Source organism: Lynx rufus, unplaced genomic scaffold, assembly GCF_022079265.1.
Source record: "Lynx rufus isolate CCGP_SWC_20201006 ecotype Redwood Valley unplaced genomic scaffold, mLynRuf1.p SCAF_13, whole genome shotgun sequence".
NCBI classification, from domain to species: Eukaryota; Metazoa; Chordata; class Mammalia; order Carnivora; family Felidae; genus Lynx; species Lynx rufus.
In genome coordinates, this window is record NW_025814827.1 from 42,902,373 (window position 1) to 42,927,528 (window position 25,156).

The 25,156-nt window shown below is 43.8% G+C and overlaps 1 protein-coding gene across 1 annotated transcript in view; it reads right to left on the reverse strand.

Annotated features, from left to right (window-relative positions):
- TEP1 (telomerase associated protein 1) overlaps positions 1-18,800 on the reverse strand; it is a 40,244-nt gene extending 21,444 nt beyond the window's left edge. The window contains exons 1-13 of the mRNA XM_047075375.1: positions 18,686-18,800; positions 14,936-15,523; positions 13,427-13,609; positions 12,982-13,116; positions 12,065-12,226; positions 11,509-11,670; positions 10,674-10,748; positions 9,192-9,313; positions 8,825-8,982; positions 5,180-5,289; positions 4,415-4,505; positions 3,997-4,183; positions 29-197 (exon numbers count right to left, since the gene is read on the reverse strand). Coding sequence (XP_046931331.1) covers positions 29-197; positions 3,997-4,183; positions 4,415-4,505; positions 5,180-5,289; positions 8,825-8,982; positions 9,192-9,313; positions 10,674-10,748; positions 11,509-11,670; positions 12,065-12,226; positions 12,982-13,116; positions 13,427-13,609; positions 14,936-15,499 — 2,118 coding nt within the window. The 5' untranslated portion in view covers positions 15,500-15,523; positions 18,686-18,800. The remainder of the gene's footprint in view (positions 1-28; positions 198-3,996; positions 4,184-4,414; positions 4,506-5,179; positions 5,290-8,824; positions 8,983-9,191; positions 9,314-10,673; positions 10,749-11,508; positions 11,671-12,064; positions 12,227-12,981; positions 13,117-13,426; positions 13,610-14,935; positions 15,524-18,685) is intronic.
- Positions 18,801-25,156: the final 6,356 nt, after the last annotated feature.

Genomic DNA, 25,156 nt, shown 5'->3' on the forward strand with positions numbered 1-25,156 from the left:
CAACCCCCCACCTTTTAATTTTTTTTACCCCTTCTGGGTTGCGCTTGGGACAGAACTGGTCTGCACCGCCGTCTGTCAGATAGACCAAGATGGTGCGGCCCGGCAGCGGGGGCACGTTGTGTTTCACGGAGAGGTTCACAGCTGTCTCTAGGGCCTGACGATACCGAACCAGCATCTCACCATCATATTTCCACTGTCTGCAGGCAGAAAAGACACAGAAGGGCTCAGGGGCTTCTCTATTTGCCATTTCGAGACAGATGGGAAGATGAGAACTTGCCACCCCAGAATGAAGTGTTCACACCACTTCCGCAGCCTGCCTCCATTGCCAGTAGAGAAGACTGGGACAGATGTTCCCTTGCCGCCATTCTATAGGACTCTTCTAACCCAGTCTCATGGCTGGAGAGGAGAAGTCATCTGCTGATCCACTCTCTGAAATCGTTTGCCACACTTCCCATATCAATCCATACTTACTTCATAAGGCAAGATTTAACTTACTTTTAAATTGTATTTTAAAGAATATTAACTCCTTATTCCAAAAACTGGAAATTATTTTTTTAATTAATTTTTTTTTCTTAACATTTATTTATCATTGAGAGACAAAGCATGAGCATGGGAGGGGCAGAGAGAGGAGGAGACACAGAATCCGAAGCAGGCTCCAGGCTCTGAGCTGTCAGCACAGAGCCCGACGTGGGGCTCAAACCCACAAACCGCGAGATCATGACACTCAACCAACTGAGCCAACCAGGCGTCCCCGAAAACTGGCAATTAAAGGGGACAAAAAAAAGAACATTTGTCCCACGTTTCTAGTAGAATCTTTACTTCAGGGTAACTAAACAGCTTTAGTTGATAAGGCAAGTTCTTTTTAGAATTCCAGCTAATGAATACAGGAATGTAGAAAACTCCCATTCTAGAACTGTTAGTGAAACAATTGGTTCAGGAAGAGATCACCAATGGATGAACTATCAACTTCCAGTGAAGAGATCAGGCTATAACCATTTAAACACATGGGTCAATCTTAGTTAACATCACACTGAGTAGGACCACAGATCTTTGGCGCCTCATGATCCTTTATCCTATGAGGAGGTTAAAAAAAAAAAAAAGTCTGCTGGTCTCACTCATAGCATACAAAGGATCTCCTATGAAATATTCTTGCAAGGAAAAAAAAAAGTGAAATCTGAATCTGTACAAGCCTTTGGAGTTAATGCCCTCAGTACATGAAACAGAAACAAGTTAGAAGACACCATGAGGAAGTTGACAAATCCAGAATGTGGGACATTCTGCAGAGCCCTTGAACCCAGTGTCTACAGCAAGTCAATGGTATGAAGACAAAGAAAAGATTAAAAGAGATATGAGAGACTTAATAATCAAATATAATGTGTATGCCTTATTTGGATTCTGATTTGAATAAAATTGTAAAATCATACTTTTGAGATAATTGGAAAATTTGAATATGGACTAGATAATAAATGATAATACCAAGGAATTATTTTCAGTTCTATTAGGTATATTAATGACATTTTAGTTACATAAGACAATATCTGTTTTAATTTCTTTTTCTTAAGTACTTACTTAAGAATAAACAAATTTTGAGAAATTTTGAGAGAGAGCTAGCATGAGCAGGGGAGGGGCAGAGGGAGAGAGGAGAGAATCCCAAGCAGGCCCTGCACTCTCAGCATAGAGCCCAACTTGCGGCTCAAACTCACAAACTATGAGATCATGACCTGAGTCAAAATCAAGAAGCGTACACTCAGTCAACTGAGCCACCCAGGAGCCCCAAAAATTCCTGCTTTAAAAGACACACATGAGCGGCGCCTGGGTGGCTCAGTCGCTTAAATGTCTGACTTTGGCTCAGGTCATGATCTCACAATTTTGTGGGTTTGAGCTCCACATCAGGCTCTGTGCTGACGGCTCACAGCCTGGTGCCCGCTTCAGATTCTGTCTCCCTCTCTCTCTGTCCCTCCCCTACTTGTGTTCTCTCTCTTTCTCTCAAATATAAATAAACGAAAAAAAATTTTTAAAGAGACACACATGAAATATGAAAGGATGAAATAAAATGTATCATATTATTCAGCATTTGTTCTTAAGAACATCTTCCCCCAAAAAAGAAGGGACCAAAAGAACTACAGTAAAATCTAGATAATCACTGAATATGGCTAATAGTTTTATGAGAGTCCATTATACTATTCTCATTATTTGTGTTTAAAATTTTTTCATAATAATGTTTTTAATCTAGAAAATTCAATAGTCTCTACCAGTATTATCCAACAGAATTAAATTACAATTAATGGAATGAAATGAAATAAAAATTACACATGTAATTAAAAATTTTTAGTAGCCACATTAAAAAAGTAAAAATAGGAGAAATTAACTTAATATGACATTTAACATATGTTAAAATATTTTCACCTTAACACATAATTAACACAAAAGTTACAAAAGAGATATTTTACATCCTTTTTCACACTGTCCTCAAAATCCAGCACATCTCAGGCCCAATTAGCCACATGTGGCTAGTGGCCACTATATTGGCCAGCAAAGGCACGTTGTTTGGACTGGATGCCAAGCTTGATTCTTTTTTCTTTTTTTTAAACGTTTATTTATTTTTGAGACAGAGAAAGACAGAGCATGAACGGGGGAGGGTCAGAGAGAGAGGGAGACACAGAATCTGAATCAGGCTCCAGGCTCTGAGCTGTCAGCACAGAGCCCGATGCGGGGCTCGAACTCACGGACCACGAGATCATGACCTGAGCCGAAGTCAGATGCTTAACCAACTGAGCCACCCAGGCATCTCACAAGCTTGATTCTTAAATGGCCCTGTGTTCAGCCACTGATTCACTGATTCAGGAGATAATCAGGCCACTGAGTGGCCAGGAACCTCCTAGTAGGTTAGATGAGCCCTGAGTTTGTCTTGAATGAAAATGAATGAAGATACTACTGAAGCCTCTAAAGCACAGAGTGCTGGGACTTCATCAAACTTACAGAACAGGGTTTATGTCTGAGTTTGAGCCTGCTTGATGTTAACTATCTTTATATATATGTAAAGACTATATATCTATATATATAAAAATGAGAAAGTAAATGAGTCAGAAAATAAAGACAGAGAAAGAGAGAGAAACAAAAAGAACAAACAGATATCTTGGAGAAGAAAAAGAAACTGAACCAGAGCAGAAGCAGAGGACACTAGCATACACTAAGAGAAGGGAAATGTTACGCAGATTCACAGAACCCACAGAAACCAATAAAACAATCACACAATAAATAGGAGGCCCAGGGGTGCCTGGGTGGCTCAGTCAGTTGAGCATCCATCTTTGGCTCAGGTCATGATCACACAGTACCTGAGTTCAAGCCCCACATCAGGCTCTCTGCTGTCAGCATAGAGCCTGCTTGGGTTCCTCTCTTTCTCCCTCTTTCTCTGCCCCTCCCCCAACTCAAAAATAAAAAATAAACATTAAAAATAAAATAAAATAAAATAAATTGGAGGCCCAGGGGCGCCTGGGTGACTCAGTCGGTTAAGAATCCGACTTCAGCTCATGTCATGATCTCACAGTCTGTGAGTTCAAGTCCCGCGTCGGGCTCTGTGCTGACAGCTCAGAGCCTGGAGCCTGCTTCAGATTCTGTGTCTCCCTCTCTCTCTGCCCCTCCCCTGCTCATGCTCTGTCTCTCTCTGTCTCAAAAATAACTAAAAACATTTAAAAACATTTAAAAAATAAAATAAAATAAAATAAATTGGAGGCCCACAGTTTTGTTTTTTTTCATGATCTCACCACAGGACAATGTTAAAGACAAGGTTTGCTATGCAAGAGACAATTGGAACCAGGCAAGTCTGAGCCACTGGAACAAGTATGTCTTACAGAATAAAATTTGGGGTTGTCAGATGACTCCGAAGCCCTGTAAGGGTGCCTCTTGTTGCCCACCCTTTGCTCCCAGATAGCACATGCACATATGCACATTTGTGTACGTGCGCGCGTGCACACACACACACACACACACACACACCTGGCCTTTTGTATTTTCAGCTTTTCCCGCTTAAGCTGCTCATATATCACAGGTATCATCATTGTTGTCCGAAGTTCCCGACGACTTGGGTTGCGAGGATACCTCCGATAGGTCCAATTCTTGTTCTTTCTCGCATTTCTAATCATTATTGAACGTACCAGTTTTGTGTTGGAAGGAAGTGGCAATGCTGTGTGAAGACAGGTAAGCATCTGAGTCAAGCAGCTTGTAGTCCCCCCTCTTGCCCTCCCACCAATACCGGTCCTGAGCCTGGACCCTTGGACTGGCAAGTGTCTGACCTCTGCCCACCCTACACTCTGAGACTAGAAGGCAAGAGGCTGACACATACGAAGGCTCCTGTTTCACCTACTCTCAGACATGAGAAACAAACAGGATTCAGAAGAAGACAGATAATAAATACCTTTATTTCTGAGCTGAGTCTCAAGGTTATTGATGGAATCATGGGCATTAAGGAATCTGAATGGAAACTGCCGACTGTGGATCACCGATTTCTGGAAAGCAAAGGAGGGGTCATCACATTGGGCTCTGTGCTGACAGCTCAGAGCCTGGCGCCTGCTTCAGATTGTGTGCCCTCCCCCCGCCCTGCCCCCGCTCACGCTCTGTCTCACTCTGTCTCTAAAAATAAATAAATGTGAAAACAAAACAAAACAAACAAACAAAAAAACAAACAAAGGAGGGGTCATGAGCAAAGTATCAGGGAGTATGGGGTGGGGAGGTAATCAGGGGCCTTAGGAGCCAGGAATCTGAGATAACTACTCTATTAGACTTGTGGGCAAGTGAGGAAGTATAAAATGGATATTACTGAAGAGATACAGAGAAAGCTGGAGAAGAATAAAGAAAAAAGAAAGTTGTCAAGTGAGAAAATGAGAAGAGGTAAAGAAAAATGGAGAAGTAACAGAAGGAGCCTTGTTTCTTTTCTATCAGACGCCCTCTGAAGTCAGTTACATCACAAAAGTGCTTCTTCTTGGTAAATCAGTGATCCCAGAAAATAAAAAGGAAAAGTTTTTATACTTGAATCTCTGGGGGTTGTCTCCCTAGATCTGTCTCCCCATGTACCTGTATATAGCTCATGTGGAATTAGCTTGGTGGCCATGACCTTCCCCAGCCACAAGGAAGATGCGGCAGCATCTCCACACCCACTAGTCCTCCTGAGCCTCACACATACCTCATGCTGGAGTTTCTGGAGCACAAGCTCATGGTGGCGGGCACTGATTCCAACCCGCAGCAGGTTGCACAGATTCCGAAGCATGGCCATGAAGGGTAGCTTCCCATTCTCTGTGGAGGGTCAGCACAGGGTGAGGAAAGCAAACAAAGGACGAGTAAGAGAGCTCACAGACCAGAGCAAGAAGTCATGTAGAAAATTCAGGATGGAGAGAGTGAGGTACTATAACATGTGATCTATCCTACTCAAAATGTTTTAGAGGTCTGGAAAGATAAAAGCAGGATTGGCCTGAAGTGTGGAGCAAGATTTATACAAAACTGTTTATGGAATGTCTGTTTGAATAAACAACGTCTATTATTACTTTGTCTGCTGGCTCCAGCCCTGAGATTGGACTTAACTGGCAAAACATATTCTTTAATCTAGAGTAATGATTTCCAAGGGCGCCTGGGTGACTCAGTCGGTTGAGCATCCATCTTCAGCTCAGGTCATGATCTCACAGTTCGTGAGTTCAACTCCGAGTGGGGCTCTGTGCTGACAGCTCAGATCCTGGAGCCTGTTTCAGACTCTGTGTCTCCCTCTCTCTCTCTGCCCCTCCCCTACTCGCACGCGCATGCACGCGCTCTCTCAAAAATAAACAAACATTAAAAAAATAAATTTGTTAATGATTTCTAAACAGTATAGATGGTGAAATGTGAAATTTCCTAGTGTAAGTTTGTTTATTAATAAATACATATGTACTGCAATCAGTAGTTAATATTTCTAGGCACAATATACACCTAAGGTAAGGTTCACCTTCAATTATAGTGAATGTAAATTCGTATTTCAAATAATCTTCCTGCTTATTTCTAAGTTCTCTGGCAAACTTCTTATGAAATATGACTAAATAGTCATTGTTTTTCATTTAAATGCAGGTGAAAAAGATTTGCACTGAAGCAGAATTTCACCCCATCCCTTTCTTATCATCCGTTTGTTTTGTAATACTAGTATCATCTTCAAGTCATAGTTTCTTAATAATAATCTTTTTAAGGCTTATGTATATTCTATTTTATTTTAGTTTTGATGTTTATTTTTGAGAGAGATAGAATGCAAGTAGGGGAGGATGGAGAAAGAGGGGGACAGAGGAACCGAAGCCAGCTCTGCAGTGACAGCAGTGAGCCCTCATATAGGGCCTGAATTCACATGAGATCATGACCTGCGCCAAAGTCAGATACTCAACTGACCGAGCCACCCACATGCCCCAAAGCTTATGTCAATTTTAGATAGTTAGTTTGGTTAAGGCTGAATAATAATTCTAAATCCACTTACAATTCAAGGATAAATACTGATAAGTCATTATGCAGAAACCAAAAAAAGAGTGAGGGGATTTCATGGATGCACATTGTGAAACCCCTACTCTTCCTCAATAAACTTGAACTCTCATATGGGACATGTACCATAGAACACATGGACTGAGTGATGATAGGGGTTTGATCCATATGGTAAATAGTGGGAAAATTCTTTCTTTTAGATAAGGGTAAACATAAGGAGGAGGTGTGATAGTTCTCCTGGGTACCCCCAGAGGTGTATTCAGACCACTTTAGAGACATGGCCTGTCAGCCCCTGCTCCCACCCCAGGCTCTTCCAGCAGCTTTCATCAAGAGAGTGGTGGTGCCTTTTTTTAAGGTGAAGTAAGTCTCCTTTGAATTATAGGGAGAAGCTTTCAGCCTTCTCGAAGTCCTGGGGTTCTCAAGTTCATAATTCTGGTTCACAAACTGTATAGAACAATTAGGTTGATATATACCATGTAAACTATGTGTGACAACTGGTAAACTATTACATCCTTCATCAACTCATAAAGTGTTCTCAACTATTGCTGTGTATGAAAGGCTTTCTAGATCACTTAGATAAGAAATTAAGTCAAATATCATATTTACGATACTAGAAAATAAATTGAACATTTATCCTTTACACTGAGAAATTTACCGATTGCATTCCAAAAAACTGTTAGTGAGTTATTAATGAGCCCTGTGTTCTCCAAAGAGGGGTCTGTCTATGTAATTACATTTAATCTTATATTTTATTCTTATTCTTATAATTACTTACATTTTTTGTATTTTATTTATTTATACCTTCAGATCTGTATTTACATAATTATATTTTATGTATTTCCTAAAGTGCATAATTTATTCGAACATATATCAGACTGTTTTAATTATATATACATATATTCTGGTATATTCCAAAACTTTTTGTGTAATATAAGATCAAAAAACTCTGGAGAGAGAAAGAATGAAATATGGTCCTGTGTAGCAACATGGATGGAACTGGAGAGTGTGATGCTAAGTGAAATAAGCCATACAGAGAAAGACAGATACCATATGGTTTCACTCTTATGTGGATCCTGAGAAACTTAACAGAAACCCATGGGGGAGGGGAAGGAAAAAAAAAAAAAAAAGAGGTTAGAGTGGGAGAGAGCCAAAGCATAAGAAACTCTTAAAAACTGAGAACAAACTGAGGGTTGATGGGGGGTGGGAGGGAGGGGAGGGTGGGTGATGGGTATTGAGGAGGGCACCTTTTGGGATGAGCACTGGGTGTTGTATGGAAACCAATTTGACAATAAATTTCATATATTGAAAAAAAAATAAATTTTGGTCAAACAGAAAAAAAAAAAAACAACTCTGGAGACCACCAGATTAGACTATGGGCATTAGTCTCAGCCTAGATAAATGACAGTTTTAATTTTCAGGGGCAGAGGGAGGAAGTGGAGATGACACATACCAGAATCATCTACACATCCTGGATGCCATCCTTCAGGACAGACTTCATCCTATTCCACTCAAAGTATCAAATGTTGGGGAAGAGGCTATCAGGCATGTGTGTATGCATGTGTGTATTCAATTCCCATGTGATTCTGATGGCTACACCACCACAGTGAGAGCAGGGACAGATAAACAGCTAAGCAATTTGGGCTGCCGTGAGTATAATCTGTACTTGGCAGTTCACTGAGAAACAGGTAAAAACAAATGGGGCTTCTGTAGCTCCAAAATATGAAGTCTCCAAAACTCAAGCAGTCAAAAGATCTACAGCAAGATATTTTTCAACAGATAGAAGCTGACTTGAAAATTTCAAAGATGAAAGAGGAAGTAAAAAAAGACAAAATCGCATAGAAAGAGCCTTCTATAGTTAAAAATAGGCTAAAAGAGACAAACAGAAGACTGAAAGTAACTTGGGCCTCACAATTTAAAATGTTTTTTTCTTTATCAGTATGGGCAAATGACCTAAATAGTCCATGTCCTAAATATGGGTTTCTGTGGAGATTCCAATATGCCGTGTGCCAGTCCTATCTTGTTTGGACAGCTTACCCAGTATGATGCAAGTGAAATCAGAGAGAAGGTACCACTTTTGTCATGTGTCGGTAGAGGCTGGTGCATCACCTAGCCACATCTGGAAGAATGATCTCCCTTATGATGCCAATGCTACTAAAAGCAGGTACCCCTGGTCCACTTTGGTGCGGTCAGTGGCAAACCTCATAAATCCAATCACTTTCAGTGATGAAACCACCAGGCAAGAGAATAACTGTACCATGCCATGGAAATTAAGTCAGGGTCCAAAATGTAGAGGTATGCATGGGGAAGAGAGGAAGGGCATATAGGGTCAAAGTTACTGTACCAATGAGTTCCTCCCAGACAGAAGCTTTGTTTCCCCTCAAGCTCAGCTCCCGCTCCCAGGTCTCCGGCCGAGGGAGCTTCATCCGCTTCCCAGCTCTACTAGAATCCCATGGCCCAGGGAGGTGACTTCGAGAAAACTTTTGTAGGGTGGATGGGTATCTGCAACAGAGGAAGAAAAGCTTATCATTTCCAGGCCAGCTGAAAATAACTCAGAAAAGAAAATGTCAGTCAGTCAAAGTCACATTTACAGGCCATATCTGCCTAAACTAATGTTGCCGGGGTCAGAACTACAGGCGCTGGGACCATGGATGTTGAAAAAGCCATGGCGTTACCCAGGTGGAAGGTATGCTCAGGGTGTGTCTTCTCACCTGTAGCCCAGCAGAGCTTGGACATGCTGAGCAGGCTCCTGGATATGCAGTCGCCGTACTAACTTCTTCAGGGTGAATCTCGGCTGAATTTTCTTTGGCACTGCATTGTAGGTCTCCTCAAACTGTGGAAATATCCCTCAAGTCACACAGGGGTCATTTAATCTATGACCATAGTCACTTGCTTCAGAAATCAGAACCTCAGACCTCCTATAGCTATGAGGTCATTTCTTTCCCCAAAGTAGATCTAGGTAAAGAGTAGGAATGGGGGCAAAAATCTCCAGCAACAAGAGTTTCTGCGGAGAACACATGATAGTAGCTCTTTGGGGTCACTGTGTTTCATTTATACAAGATTGAGCTATCAGTAGTTACCGTGAAATAATTGGCTTGTGAAAAACAAGATTGGGATAAAATGAACAGAGAACATCTTATTCTTAGGAGGGAAAGGAAAAAAGCAGCTCTTATTTAAATCACTGAGACTTGGAGGAGGAGGTAAATGGAGGTATCAGCACAATGCAAGCTGTGAGGAATGAATAAACTGAAAGAAGTGGCTTCCAGAATCATCTATGGTAGAAAAGCCAAGTTTGGGATGTATTAGGATAAAGAGAAAAAATCAGTTGACCACTGAAAATGTATTCTCTTATAACACTATCATACATTTTCCTAACAATCAATTTTAATGATGATTGGTGACAGCCAACACTTATTCAGTGCCACGTACTGTTAGTATGTATGTATGTATGTATGTATGTATGTATTTAGAGAGGGAGAAACTGCAAGCCGGGGAGAAGGGCATAGAGAAAAAGAATCCCAAGCAGGCTCCACACTCAGCACAAAGCGTGATGCGGGACTCGATCTCAAGACCCTGGGATCACAATCTGAGCAGAAATCAAGAGTTGGATGCTCAACCGACTGAGCCACCCAAGTATCCCAGAAATACTTCAAATTCAGTAACTGATTTAATCTTCACAAAACCCCAATGAAGCACCCAATGAGGTACTATTACTATCCCCATTTTATATCTGAGAAAACTGAGGGAATAGAGGGTAAGTCATTTGGCTAACGTCACATAGCCCACAAGTGGTGGTGGTGGTGGGATTGAAACCCAGGACTAAGTCCTGATTCTGTGATCTTAACCACTAAGTGCAGTTCCTTATTTGTCATTAACGCAAAAAGGTTTTGTTTGGTTTGTTTTTCAAACATCCCATGAAAGGTAGATGTTTCACACATTTTAAAGTCACTTATCCCGCTGGACATGCCACCTGTCAGTAAATACCAAGGGGGGCAAACTGAAAAATAAAAGGAGCCTTTCCCTGTGCTCTCAAAATCTGACCCTATTATCATGACTGAGAAGTGACCAGGTAGGAAATTGATATGTGCCTACCACACCATTAGTATTTCTAAACCAAATGGAATTCCATTTCAAAATATTAGTTGAGAAAAAGTTGAACATGCACATATAGAACCCCGGAACAAGGCACTCACCTTCTTCTGTTCATCTTTAAGAGGATTAAGGTACCTTGGCAAACGTTGTGTCTCAGAAAATGGGCGCCCCGTCTTCTGCAGGGACAGAAAAGCAATTTCATTTTATTATTTATTATTTATTTTTTTAATGTTTATTTGAGAGAGAGAGAGAGAGAGAGTACGCGTGCGTGCACAAGTTGGAGAGGGGCAAAGAGAGAAGGACAGAGAAAATCCCAAGCAGGCTCCATGCTTAGTGCAGATCCTGACACGGGGCTCAATCTCACTACTATGCGCAATCATGACCTAAGCCGATATCAAGAGTCAGATGCTTAACTGACTGAGCCACCCAGGGGCCCCAATTTTTATTTATTTTTTTAATTTGAGAGAAAGAGAGTGAGTGGGGGAGGGAGGAAGAGGGAGAGAGAGAATCTTAAGTAGGCTCCACACTCAGCGTGGAGCCCAATGTGGGGCCTGATCCCATGACCCTACGATCATGACTTGAGCCGAAACCAAGTCAGATGCTCAACTGACTGAACCACCAGGTGCCCCAGAAGAAGCAATTTCAAAAAGGGAAATGGAGCTTGTCCCTAGAGAGGTTCATTCCAATAGTTCCAAAAACCCCTCTACCAAAAAGAAAGCCACTCAGGAAAGAGGTAAGCCCTGCCCTCTCTGACCCTGAGCTCTGCTCGGCTCTTCTGCCTTTCTCTGACTCCTTTTATTTCTGGTAGTAGGAACATCCCAGATGCTCAGTGTGGGACCTCCCAGAGTCAGCATGTTCCTTCGACCCCCCCACCCCCGCCACCTTCCAGAAAAAAGGGGCCTGGGCTGTGAATGACCAGGTTGACCAGGGACTGACTGGAGGGAGGGGGCGCCGGTGGGGGCGTCTCTTGGCCCGGTGCTTCCAAGGGTTGTACTTAGCCAGCTGGTACTCATCAAACTGGGCAAATTTGTCAGTCATAGCTGCACGCAGGCAGGCAGGCAGGGGCACCAGCTTGTCCTCCTCTCCTTTAGCCAGGTCCTATCAGAGAGGGAGGAGAGGCCATCAGAAGTGAGACACAAACCAACCCTCTAAATCAGGGCAAGACCACTTCATGGGGTTAAGTGAGAGCACATAATACGAAGGTGGTTCCGAACCCCAGCTCTAAAGTGACAACTTCTATGATACTAGGCCAGTCATAAACACGAAGTCCAGAATGAGACCAATTTTTCTCAAACTGCGGTCCAGCCCTTCTCAATCATCTTCCCCCTGTTGGGCAACCCAACCCAGTCCAGGGAGAAGCTGTCCTGCCTGGGCTGTAGGGTTGAAGACAGCTAAGGGAAGGTAAAACTGGCTGAGAATTTTCTACAGGGATGCAATGAGCAAAGGAGAAGGAACCAGTAAGAGCCAAAGCTCAGGAAACTGAGTGCCATACCTGGTAGAACTCAGCTACCTGGATCCAATCAGAAGGCAGCTGGACAATGGCACAGAAATATCGTCGCAGGTGAGGGCGGCAGACAGGCAAGAAGGCAGCAATGGCTAACATTTTGTTGGCCACATCCCGGATGTTCAGCTGCTGCCTAGTGTACAGACATGCCTAGGGCACAGGGTGGGGAAGGCAGGCATCTTGGCCTCTTGTCCCACAACGTCATGCCCAAAACTAACTTGTGACCCTAATCTGCCTTCATAAAACCTTTCCTGAGCCCTTTACATGGTCTATAAAATAGAAAGTCCAAGCCTCTGGGCTTGGCATTCTACATCTCCATAATCTAGACCTTACCCACCTTTGCAGCATGGCTTCTTTGGAGTCTACTGATCACCTCCCAAGTCAACCAGGCACTTAGAAGGCTTCCCACCATCAAGTTCTATGAAAATTTTACCCAGGGTTGAAACTGCTGATTAAACCTGATGTCTTCCAAAGCCTCATAGAAAAACACTTTTTCCCCCTCTCCTCTGCTTCTGAAGCATTCACTACCTATTACTCCATTTGCATTTATATAATACTTGGTAGTGTTCGGCTTCCCTAACAATATCATAAGCTCCTTAAGAGCCAGATTCAAGTTTAATTACATCTGTTAGAATGACCCTCAAGGCATAGCACTGTGTACTTAGCCTGTGTACTTACTAAACAAATGAACCCTAGTATACACTTTCCCAATCTCATCCTCCCCTGCTCCTCAGAGAACCCCAGGGACTAACCCGCAGACTCACCCAAAGATCATCTTCCCTTCCCAAGTGAACTTTCTCCTTTCCACCCCTGGTACCAAGCTGGCCACTGACCCATCACACACCACGGCCACAGTTCCCACCTCCCCGCTTCCCGCTCCCATCTTCTCCCTCACAGCACAGTACCTTGAGGATGAACTCAGGCTCCAAGGGGGCAAGTTCACTACAGATTTTGAAGAGGGACACCGAGGTAGGGTCATGTGCATCTTTTATGTTTACATTTGATGCCAGCGTGGAGCACAGCAAGCTCATGAGAACCATCTGAGAATCAGGAAAGAGAGGGGAGAAAGGAAAAAAGAGGAAATGAGGACCAACTCAAGCACCCACACAGGCTAACTTAGGAAATCTAGAACAGAGAGAAACAACTCTACATTCAGGAAGATGTTTGTCCAACTGAGAGGTTTGAAAAGGGGATTAGGGAGTGAGAAATAAGAGCTGGGCAATGCCCCCTCTCTTTCCCCTTCCATCTGTGGAGGGGATCTGGCTCGGCCTTTGGTCACCACCCCTCCCATGCCACCCCACACCTTCCCCTCCACCATCATCAACTTCTCCCCAGCTCTGGAACTGTTACCTTCTTTTCTTTAATGGCCTGGTCAGTGGGCTCAGAACAAGATCCAGAGTCCCCAGCAGTGAGCTTCAGGACCGGCTCCTCCACTTTCTCCTCCTCTCCCAAGCTTAGATTATAAAAAGGCATTTGAACCTCTGCCTGTTCCTTCTCTTCTGGCATTTTCTCTTCTGAAGAGGAACAATGATCCTGGGGATAGTGGCACTTGTTAATCACAGTATGCACCCACAGTCCCTCAAAGACTGATCTGAAGGCAGCTCCCAGGGACAGGAAGATTCTACATCTATCTTCTATCATCTAAACTCCTCCCCCTCTCCCTTTACTCCCCAGCACGGATCTGTCTTGGCTGAGGTAGTGACCCCTCACTGTTACACACACCATCTTTCCTGACTCAAGCTTCTGATGCTTCGGGATCTCCCCCTGCTTTCTTCTCCTTGTTGATGCCACAGCTTAGGAGCCTGGGGCCCTTCACAACATACCTCCTAGGATACTATTAAGGTATTTTGCATTCAGAAGAAAAAGGGCCAAGTCCCAAATCAATCCCCCAGCAACCTTGAGCTGCTTGACCTCGGAGCCTCAGTTTTTTCATTCCCTACCATCACCTACCTGATGGCACCATTAGATTAAATGGGATAATATATGTACAGCTCTTTGCAAATTGCAAAGCCTCAAATAAATGTAAGATGGCAACAGTAATCCTGAAAATGACCCTATGAAGTAGATTTTCATTGACCGTATTTTTTTAAATAAATTAAGTAATTAATTTTTTTGAGAGAGTGCATGCAAATGGGGGAGAAGGACAGAGGGAGAGAATGAGAGAATCCCAAGCAGGCTCCATGCTCAGTGTGGATCTTCAGGTGGGGCTCTATCCCACGACCCCGATCTCACAACCCAAGCCAAAATCAAGTGTTGGACGCTCAACTGACTGAGCCACCCAGGAACCCCTCATTGAATGCATTTTAAAGAGGAAGAAATTAAAGCTTCAAAAAGTTAAATCTTGGCCAAGGTTGTATGGCTTGTAATTGGCAGAGATAGTATAGCCTTTGCCTCAGTCTGAATCCCAAGTCCAAACAGAAGGCATATGTGTTTATCTACCGATTCTGCCCTGTATGTTAAATGTGCTTGTATAGATGTGTACAAGTGGATGTACCTTTACACATATACATACAGGAAATTGGACCCCGGTATAGCAGATGTGTCTCATGCCTGATGTAAAATCTCAAAGGCACTTAATTGACTGTTCCTACAATATCACTACCTCTCCTCCTGAGCAGAGGCTTTCTCAGGACTGAGCCTGTTTTGGCTCTGTTGTCTAGAATATCTGAACCAGATATGCAATAAAACTAATGATGCTGAATAACACAGCCCAAGGGTAAAGGTCACCTCAGGAAGAGGCTCTGAGGGCAGAAGGTACACAGGCACAGAGCAGCACAGAGGAAAACTGGCATCAAAATCTAGAGACTACAGCATCCAACAGACATGGGTGGATTCAACATGAGTGCCTGGAGCTATTACCAAAGCTGTTTCAGGAGATCTCTCTGTGGCAGACATGGATTTAAAGGCCCCGGGACAGGTCAGATGGCCTAGCCCCTCAGAGAGGCACTGGGCCCTCCAGGATGGAGGCTCAGAGAGCAGGCAGTTGCTGATGTTCAGGCTACGATCAGCTTTCACCAAATCAGCTCTCTGGAGACAGTGGAGCAAGGGGCTGGCATACACAGTACTTTTTAGAATGGGGAGTGTGGCCAGGCACTGATTCTCCAAGGAGAGGACGTCTGGGTGGGTAGACACATGCCCATGTGGTTTCTCCATGGTCTTCAGGTCAGGAAGTGTGGCCAGGCACCGGTTTTCTAAGGAGAGGATGTCTGGGTGGGCAGACACATGCCCACATGGTTTCTCCATGGTCTTCAGGTCAGGAAGTGTGGCCAGGCACCGGTTTTCTAAGGAGAGGATGTCTGGGTGGGCAGACACATGCCCATGTGGTTCCTCCATGGGCTGCAGGTCAGGGAGTGTGGCCAGGCACCGGTTCTCCAAGGACAGAATGTCCAGGTGGGTAGACACATGTCGATGGAGTTTCTCCATAGCTGGAGCCCAACCAGTATATGCCTAGAAGGAAAGAAAGACAGGTGATGAGCTCCTAGCTGCACTGGAGTGCATCTGCACTGGGAGTATGTCTTTTCAATAGTCCTCCTGGTAATGCTAGTGATATGCAGGCAGAGAACAACCAAGGACTGGGTTCATTCTAAGGATGCATTCAGAGAATATTATACAGAGAGAATACAAGGAGTACTCTGAGTGAGAAGAGTAGGGAAAAGGTAAGGCAGTAGCTTAAGAGCAGGGAAGTTTAGAAAAAAAAATGTCTGGAGATGAAAAGGACGTGTCTTCTCATGAAAGGGCCCCTTACAGCTTGAGAGTGATCCCAGCTAAATATAGGGATCACACTCATAATCTGGACTCTAGATTCTTAGCTCTAGAGGAACAAACGTTTTGATCAAGATGTCTATATTCACCAACCTCAACTTCCTTGCCTCCTACTCACTGTTCAACCAACTAAATGGGATTCTGTGGCCCCATTCCTCCAAAGCTATGCTATTGGTTAACCAATGGAATCCTTGTTACTACAAGAACAGACACATCTTGGCCCTTATCTTACTTCATCTCTCAAGCAGAATATGACCCTGTTGCTTACTCTGTCATTAAAACTCTCCTTTCCTCTGGCTGCCTTGGTGCTACTGTCCTGGTTGTCTTCTTACATCTCTGATCTCCTCCTTATGAAGATCCTTTCTCTGCCATCCCCTGAATGGTGAAGCTCCTTAGAATTCTATTCTAATCCTTCTATATATTTTCCGAGGGTAGTCTCACCTACTCTGGCTCCATATAACATTTTCATGCTGGCAACTCATAAATTCATTCCTTGATCTAGATCTCATCTGAGTTTCATATCCATTTATCCATTTGCCTGCTGGACGTCTCCATTGGGGTGACTCAAAGGTACCGAAAACTCCAGACCCCAAATGTATCACCTTTCTCCCACTCATCCCCATATCCAATCCCTCTCCTTTCCCCCCCTCTGCTTACAGGGGTATGGAGTGAAATAGACTTGAGTTTGAATCCTGATGGAACCCTGAATCTACTTGGGCTAGTTACTTAAACTCTCCGTGCCTCAGTCTCCTCATCTACAAAAACTGAGCTAAATGCCTACCTCACAGAGTTATTACGGCAATAAATAAAAAATATTAAGCATTTAGAGCAGTGTCTGGTAAGTGTTCAATAAATGGAAGCTTTTATTATTTGTTATTATCATCATCCAGTAAGCTACTAAATCCTATTGATTCTACTCCCTCAGTGTCTGTCAAATCTATCTAATTCTCTCCATTCTACCCACCACCACCTTTGCTGAAATCCTCCTAGCTACATGGCACACAATATGTAGATCTGTCTAAAGAAGCTCCTCAGTACATACCCCAGCCACTATTTACTACATCACCTTGTTTATTTTACCATGAATAAAAAGTGATTTTGTTTGCTTACATGTCTACTTGTACACTGTTTCTCCTTACTAAAAAAAAATTCCCTGAGGGTCATGGAGTTCCTCTTTCTTGTTCACATCTGCATAGCCAGCATCATACACATAACCTGGCTTCTGATGCTCTCCCAGCCTCATCTCTTACTGCTACTCACATCTAAGCTGCAACCATACAAACTCTTTTAAGCTTATCAATTGCCCAGGTATCTCTTGACCTTGGATCTTTACACAGGCAGACGCCTAAAACACTCTTCCTTGTGCCAAGACCACTCCCTTCCCCAGCCCCTCCTTTACTAGTCCAAATTCTACTTTCCTGTCACTCTGCAGGCCTCAATCTAATAGTTCGTCTAAGGAACGTTTGCTGACAGCCAGCACCGTCTGATGTCGATAGCTCTATGTTCTCACAACAGCAAACTTTCTCTATCATAGACACATCCTTATATTGTAATTGCCTGTTTGTCTTCCCCCCTACTAGACTAAAAGTTCCTGAGGACAGAGACCCCTTTAGCCTTGTTCACCATTGTTTCTACAATGCCTAGTCAGTGGGATTCAGAGGCTTTTGAGAATCTAGTGAAAGCTATGTAGATTTTTCACAGAAAAACATGAGTATATTCTATTTTGCACTTAACTGTCAGGGAGCCCATTCATGGATCTCCTAGAATCCCCATTAACAGCAATTTTAAAACCTCTGCCTGAGAAAATGCTTGAATTTATACATTACGCGTGTATTTACTTATTTGGACAAGTGCTTATCTCCTATTTACATTTAAGTACTTTAGGAATAAGTATGTTGTTAAGTCTATCACTTAGATCTTAATATACAAGAGCTTAGGGACAGGAATGCAGAATACTTCCAAGAATTGAAGGGATTGTCAAACCAGAACTAGAAAAGACAGTGATATCTCACCAGATACCAGTGTGAGCAAATCACATCAAGAATGTCGGCCTCTGTGCCCTGTACACTTCCGTCATGTCTTTGCATTATATAAGCCCCTAGGGAAAGGAGTGGGGGAATCTCGGAACTGACTCAAGAGTGAAAACAAACAAAAAACTTACAATAAAAAGTAAGTTAAAAGAAAAATAGAGTTAAATATTTTTTACACCCTGGAGTTTGTGACGGGAATTCAGCTGGACTACCAATGAAAAGTAAAATCCCATCTCTAGCTCCGTTCTCCAGAGATCACCACGGCTAACAGTTTGCACGGTTTCAGACACTTTTCTATGCATATACAAATACATGTTTCTCCATCCCCCCCCCGCCCCTTTTCTTCTTCCTGTCCACAAACAGGAGCATTTTCCACACTTAGTGTGTCTTGGAGACCTTGCCATGTTAACACATGAATACCCACTTTTAAGTTGGCTGCCAGTCTCTCCTGTTCCAGCACACACCTCCTTATTAGAGGCAGTGCTCGCACCACCTACGGTTCACTAGCGGCAGCTACTCTCCCTTACGAGGAGCACTCGGGGCGGAGGAGTGAAGACTCATCTCACCTGGTCTCTTCCCCGGGCCTTCCATCCCCTGCCCCTCCCTCCTCCTCACGGTCCCAGCCGGCTCTCCCACTTCCCTTTCACACCCACAACCCCTCCCCGAGTTCCGGGAGGGCGCGGCGGGCAGACTCCCCCCCGTCGGCGCAGGCCCTCCGCGCTCCCGGGCGCTTCGTAAGTGGCGGCGCTGGGCCCTTCCCGCCGGCTTCCGGCGGCCGAGCCCAGCCCCGGGTCCCAGGGCCTGGGCCAGCTTCTACCTGCGCCTGGACCGCCCCCGGAGCCAGTGGGGTCGGAGACCCTGGCTGTCGGACGCCGGGCCTCTCGGTTCTCGGCGGCCGGAAGCGGGAGCTGGGCTCTTGGCTCCACTGTTGGGAGGAGTGGAAGCCGGAGGAGGAGCTGGCGGGGAGCGGGGAGGGAAAGCGTCCGGGCGGGGTGTGGCCGCCCTGGCGCAGGCCTGCGAGCCCAGCGCCGCTGGGAAGTGAGGTCCCCGTAGGGGATCTGAACACGTGAAGGACCCTGCAGTCTCCTCTGGGACCCGAGTTTACCAACCCCACCCCCACCCCCATTTCCTGGTTCATTTTCTCCTGACCAAATTCCAGTTTCGCTAAATTTCCTCTCCTTTCTCCTGTTACATCTTCAAACTCCGTTTCCTGGGAAGGATTTTGGCATGTTCTCTGCCTATCTGGACTCCTTTTCTCTTGGTATCAAAGAGAGTTGGACTCAATTCATCGTAAAGTTACTTGGTGAAAATGGAAATTAAAGGTGAGGAAAAGTCTAAAGGCAATGAATGACCTGTAACCAGATGTTGATATGGAATAATTAAGGCAGAGTGAACTGAGAGCGTGCCAATGTCCATCTGAGAGAGATCCGTGGATTACAAAGAATCTATTTGGAACCATCCTGAAAGGCTAAGCAGAACTCTTCCCAGAAGGTGGGGCCAGGGGGAGGAAAGAGACAGTGACCTCTAGGATGCTAATTATAGGGCCATTTCATAAAGAGCAGAGCCAAACAGATAATAACAGAAGAAATATGTTTACATTGGGTAAGACAGATTATCTGTCTTCTGGAAGATATCCCCTTCTTTAGGGAGGCACCCTTCATTCTCAGATAAACACCTGAGCTTCAGCTCAGATTTGGGTGCCCCCAAATCCTATCTTCTCAATTTATTGAGCCAGATTCGTTTCTTTCCTTAGATGCTTCCCTTACTACCTACCCTAGCAGTCCCAACACTCCCTTCTTATAACAAATGTTTTTATGCACCCTTTATAACTCTGAACTACAACTTATAAATAATGTATTATACCTACATAAACAATTTAAAAATTTATAAAATGTCTAAAGAGATATAAAAGGGTAAAAGGAAGATGATTTTTTATATAACACTATGTGTTTATGTATGTAAATGTTTGGGAGGGCCCTGCTTGGCTCAGTCCGTTAAGCATCTGACTCTTGATTTTGGCTCAGGTCATGATCTCGTGGTTCATGAGACAGAGCCCTGTGGCAGGCTCTGCACTGTCAGCAAGGAGCCTACTTGGGATTCTCTCTCCCTCTTTCTCTGTCCCACCCCTGCTCATGTGCACACATTCTCTTTCTCTCTCTTTTTCTCTCTCAATAAATAAATAAACTTAAAAAATATGTTTGGGCACAATATTCAAGAAGACACAATATAGTCCTCAGATGCATGCAGCTCTATATAGAATCACCTTGAATGTAACAGCCACAACTCTAGCATGATATGGGGATGTTATGATGGTGATTCAAATACCATGAATAGAGGTGCTGATGTGGCATGATTTTCCAAAATGACAAATAATCTCTGGCAAATTTTTGAACAAAACAAGGCGTGATCATCCCACGATATTTATAGCAGTGGCACTCCCGGAAAGTTCAGGATATATTAAACCAAATATGAAATGCCTGTGTTTATATTTAAAATAAATTCAGGTCCTAATTTCAATGGCTTTTCAACTACACAAATGACTGGCAAGTCATTCAAAGTTGTCAGTGATGCTTGCATGTTCCTCATTATGTGGGAGGGCCCTGCACAGTTGCTGAATGTCTACCAATCTTGGCTAGATGTTAATCCTACTCATTAAATGTCTATGGATAACTCTAATATGAGAGCAAAAAAAGCTTCCATGAATTCCTGAACCCACCCCCTAGGCACATTACTGCCCATTGGAGGTCTGCCTATAGGGGAAGGGGAGGAGTTTGGTGAAAGAACACAGATCTAGGGAACCCCCGAGAAAGAGGCTCTGCAAGGAGACAGGAGTGGTGGCGTATCTAGAAGATGGAAGGAAGAAGAGTCTACCCAAGACTTCCTTCTGAAGGCCTAAATCTACAAGACCTCTTCCCCTTGGAATAAGGGAGGTACTGTAGGTAATTGTCCCAACCTCAAGGTGTCCTCCTCTGTAGCTCTCTGTAGGAAATGTCTGCCTGCCCTACCGGTGAAAGAACAGCACATGCAAGCCCTTCCAGCTTAGTCCAATGAGCACTGAAGCCTCAGATCTGAGGACACTGGGGATGCAGGAAGAATAGCAACTGGGGACTACCACTTCCTAATTTACTACAAAGATCTAGAGTTTACTTTCTGATTAGTTGCAGCAGCAAAGGAATTCAAGGCCAGCAAAGCCTAAACACTGGAACCACTGGAGATCTTTTAAAAATTCCCAATCCCAGGCCACACCCTAGACTAATTAAATCACAGTCTCCAGAGTAGGACCCGGGCATCAGTAGTTTTTGAAGCTCCCTCAATGATACTAATGTGCAGACAAGTTTGGGAACCTCTGCCCCAGGGTCTTGCTAATTTAACAGTGGGCTGTGGACCACCAGCAGCAGCAGCACCTTGTTAGAAATGCAAACTCTTGGCCTACATCCCTGATCTGTGAATCCAAACTATAATTTAACAAGATTCCCAGTTTTTTATTCCCACTCACATTGAACTTTGAGAAGCACTAATCTTAACAAGAGGAGTGCACCCTTAACAGCATTTCCAAATGCTGGGGACCAAGCCTAGCGACTGGTGTTTTAACAGGTTCTTTGGGCAATTTTGATATATGCTGAAGTTTAATAACCCCTGATTAAAACTAGGATTGTTGCTTACCATCCTCCATTACCCACCCCCCACCTTGAAAATTTCTGATTCAGTAGATCTGGGATAGGACCCCAGAATTTGTATTTCTAACGAGTATTGCTCAGGTAATATTGATTCTGATCTCTGATCCCAGGACCACATTTTGGAAACCACTGGTCTAGAGTGATTCCCCAAAGAGATAGTCACTACCTACCCCAGTGAAGCTTAATAAGGAATGCCCTTTGCCACATCTGAATTTCATATATATATATATTTCATATATATTGGGCCCAATTTGATTCCATCTTAGTTAGAGAGCCACTGACTGATCCCTAAAGGATATTTCAGCTGGACTTCAAGGGAGCCAGATAAACTCTCTCTGCGTTGCAACACAGAAAATCTCTCAACTGGCAAAAAGTTTACAAAGTCCAAATTTAGCTTTTCTTTCGGATGGACAATGCTAAAGGCATCTTGCCAATATTTGTTCTTTTGAGTTCTGCTTTTCTAAATTAGCCACCCTCTTGAGGAGAAGCAACCTTTCTTCAGATTACTATCATTGATTAAAGCAGGGAGTGTTGCCAAACAAATAACTATACCAGAGCTGAGGAGGCATTGTGTTCTCCACTGTGTTAACTCTCATAGACTGATCTTATTTGCCTCATTTCCTAGTTCTTAGAGGATACCACTCCATTTTTCCTTTATATCCAGCCTACACCACTAATTGCTCATCAGTGGCACTGAGCTACATGTCTAAGTGATGAGTGTGGTGTCCAGGCTGATTCCTTTCTGGGGTAAAGGAGCACTATCCTCTCAGCCCTCAGAAGTCCCTTTATTTTTTTTTAATGTTTATTTATTTTTGAGAGAGAGAGAGAGAGAGATGGGGGTGGGGAGGGGCAGAGAGAGAGGAGGACAGAGGATCTGAAGCAGGCTCTGTGCTGACAGCAGTGAGTGGGGCTCAGATTCACAAGCCATGGGATCACAACCTGAGCAGAATTCTGACACTCAACTGACTGAGCCACCCAGGCACTCCTAGAAGCCCCTCTATTTAGGGCCTTACCACCTATGAATATTGCTCATCTCTTCTCGTCAGTTTTATTGCACATTTCTTGTCCTCCCTCGTTTTGATTCAACAAACACCTGTTCACTAATATAACATAATAAAGTGTAGGGGCGCCTGGGTGGCGCAGTCGGTTAAGCGTCCGACTTCAGCCAGGTCACGATCTCGCGGTCTGTGAGTTCGAGCCCCGCGTCAGGCTCTGGGCTGATGGCTCAGAGCCTGGAGCCTGTTTCAGATTCTGTGTCTCCTTCTCTCTCTGCCCCTCCCCCATTCATGCTCTGTCTCCCTCTGTCCCAAAAATAAATAAACGTTGAAAAAAAAATTAAAAAAAATAAATAAAGTGTCAACTACACTTCAATTAAAAATATTGTTTAACCTGTTAAGCATCTATCAAGTGCAAATGATAGCATGTAAATTGTATAAAACATGAGTTCTTCTCAAGGCTTCATGGTCTCATGAAGGAGATAGATACATGCAGAAGTTACAAAAATACCAGGCAGATTATGAGAAATGCTATATTCCACTAAGAAACAAACTATAGGGTTATGTGGGGAAGGGACTTTGAGCAATTACCTGGAGGGATAGGACTTTGAACTGGGAAGGGCAGGCCTCCGATAAGAATGTAAAGGCCAGTCTGGGTAGCTCAGTCTGTTAAGTGCACAACTCTTGCTTTGGCTCAGGTCATGATCCACCGAGCCCCTGGTGGAGCCCCAGTCACACTCAGTGTGGAGCCTACTTGGGATTGTATCTCTCCCTCTCTTTCTCTGCCCCTCCCCCACATGCGTGCATGTGCACTTTTTCTCTCTCTCTCTCTCTCTCTCAAAATAAATAAACAAACCTTTAAAAAAAAGACTGTAAAGGCCACTGGTTTCAGTGGATTTTTCCTCATTTTAAATAATTGCCTTTAGATTTACAGCTTGTGTTTCTGTTCAGTCTAACCACTGCCAACTTTAAAATATCGCACAAGTTGTGATGTATGTGATATACTACTACAGTAGTACTTGGCATCCCAAAGGAGCCCTTCTGGGCCATCTGAAAGCCACAGAAGCCAATCAGTAGTTTACAAGAACTTCAGGGCCTTCTTCCTTCTGACTCCTCTGACTCAAAACAACCTTGCAACTGGTCTCCAGCCTGTTGACATTTGCCAACACCTCTCTTCATCCTCCTTCAATGAGCATTTCCCACTATGAGCCCTCCTTCCCTGCCTAGTCTCCTTTACCAGGTATGGCAGATTAAAGTAGACCACATATTTTTTGCTTCTCCTGCCACTGAGAAATGGAGTCTGATTTTTCTCTTCTTGATTCTGGGCTGACCTGGTGACTTGCTTGACCGAGATACATGGCAGAAGTGTCAGTCTGTAACTTCCGAGGCCAGGTCAAAGGAACTTCACACCTTCGACCCAGGACTCTTGGAATACTACCTCTGGGGGCTGCCACATAAGTTCAACCACCCTTAGACTGCCACATAGAAGAGCCACATACAGGTGCTTCAGTTAACAATCTCGGCTGAACCTAGTTTTCCAGACCTCATCACCAAACATGTGAACCAAGCTGGCTTGGGCACTCCAGACTAGTCCACTTGCAGTGAATACAACCAAGTAACTTCTATCAATGAAAATAGGACAGAAGAATCATGTAGCTAAACCCTGTCCAAATTTAAGTGAAACCAATGACACATAAAGTCATGAGAAATATAGTACAATAGTTTTTGTTTTAAGTCACTAAAAGTTTTGGGTAGTTTGTTATGTATCGTTACATCATTGGAACACTAGACCTGCAACATTTAAGGCTAGTTTACATCAGATTACATTGTAGTGAACTCACTGTCCTAAAATCTTGTTTTTTTTTTAAGTTTATTCACCTTGAAAGAGACAGAGAGCACAGGCAGGGGATGGGCAGAACGAGAGGGAGAGAGAGAGAATCCCAAGCAGGCTCCTCAAGACCAGTGTGCAGAGCCCAACGTGGGGCTCGAACTCACAAAACCATGAGATCATGACCTGTGCCGAAATCAAGAGTCGGATGCTCAACTCATTGACCCGCCCAGGAGTCCCTCCTTAAATCTTCTAAATCACTTAATTCCCCATACATTGGTTTGTGCAATAGTTCCTTGTAATAGAATTGCTTATCATGGAGGTAGGTTAGCTAAAGTAGATGCCAATCCATGTGGCAAGCAGATCTGCCTGGACAAGGAGCCTCATGTTTACAGAATAGGTTACACTCCCTCATCATTCATTCAACAAATATTTATTCATTGATATCAAATTAATCAACATTCAAACCAACCTCTGGGATGTATGCAGTGAAGTCATGTTTTTCTAATAGCTGTACGACCCACAGTTAGAGTCAACAAGTACAAGGAGACACTGGATCTATTAGATCCAGCACTCCTTCCTACCCTTGATCTAGTCTTTGTAGTGAGGGAAGTGGCCCTGTTTCTCAGCTTACAGAGAGGTATTGGGAAGAGGTCTTGACAGAAGACAATGAATAGATTTAATATATTGTTCCCATATATTCTTCTGCCTTTTGCATAAAAATTTAGTACCAATTTCCATACCCTCTTGGGATACTGGTTTTTAAAGAGTATCAGCACTAAGTGATC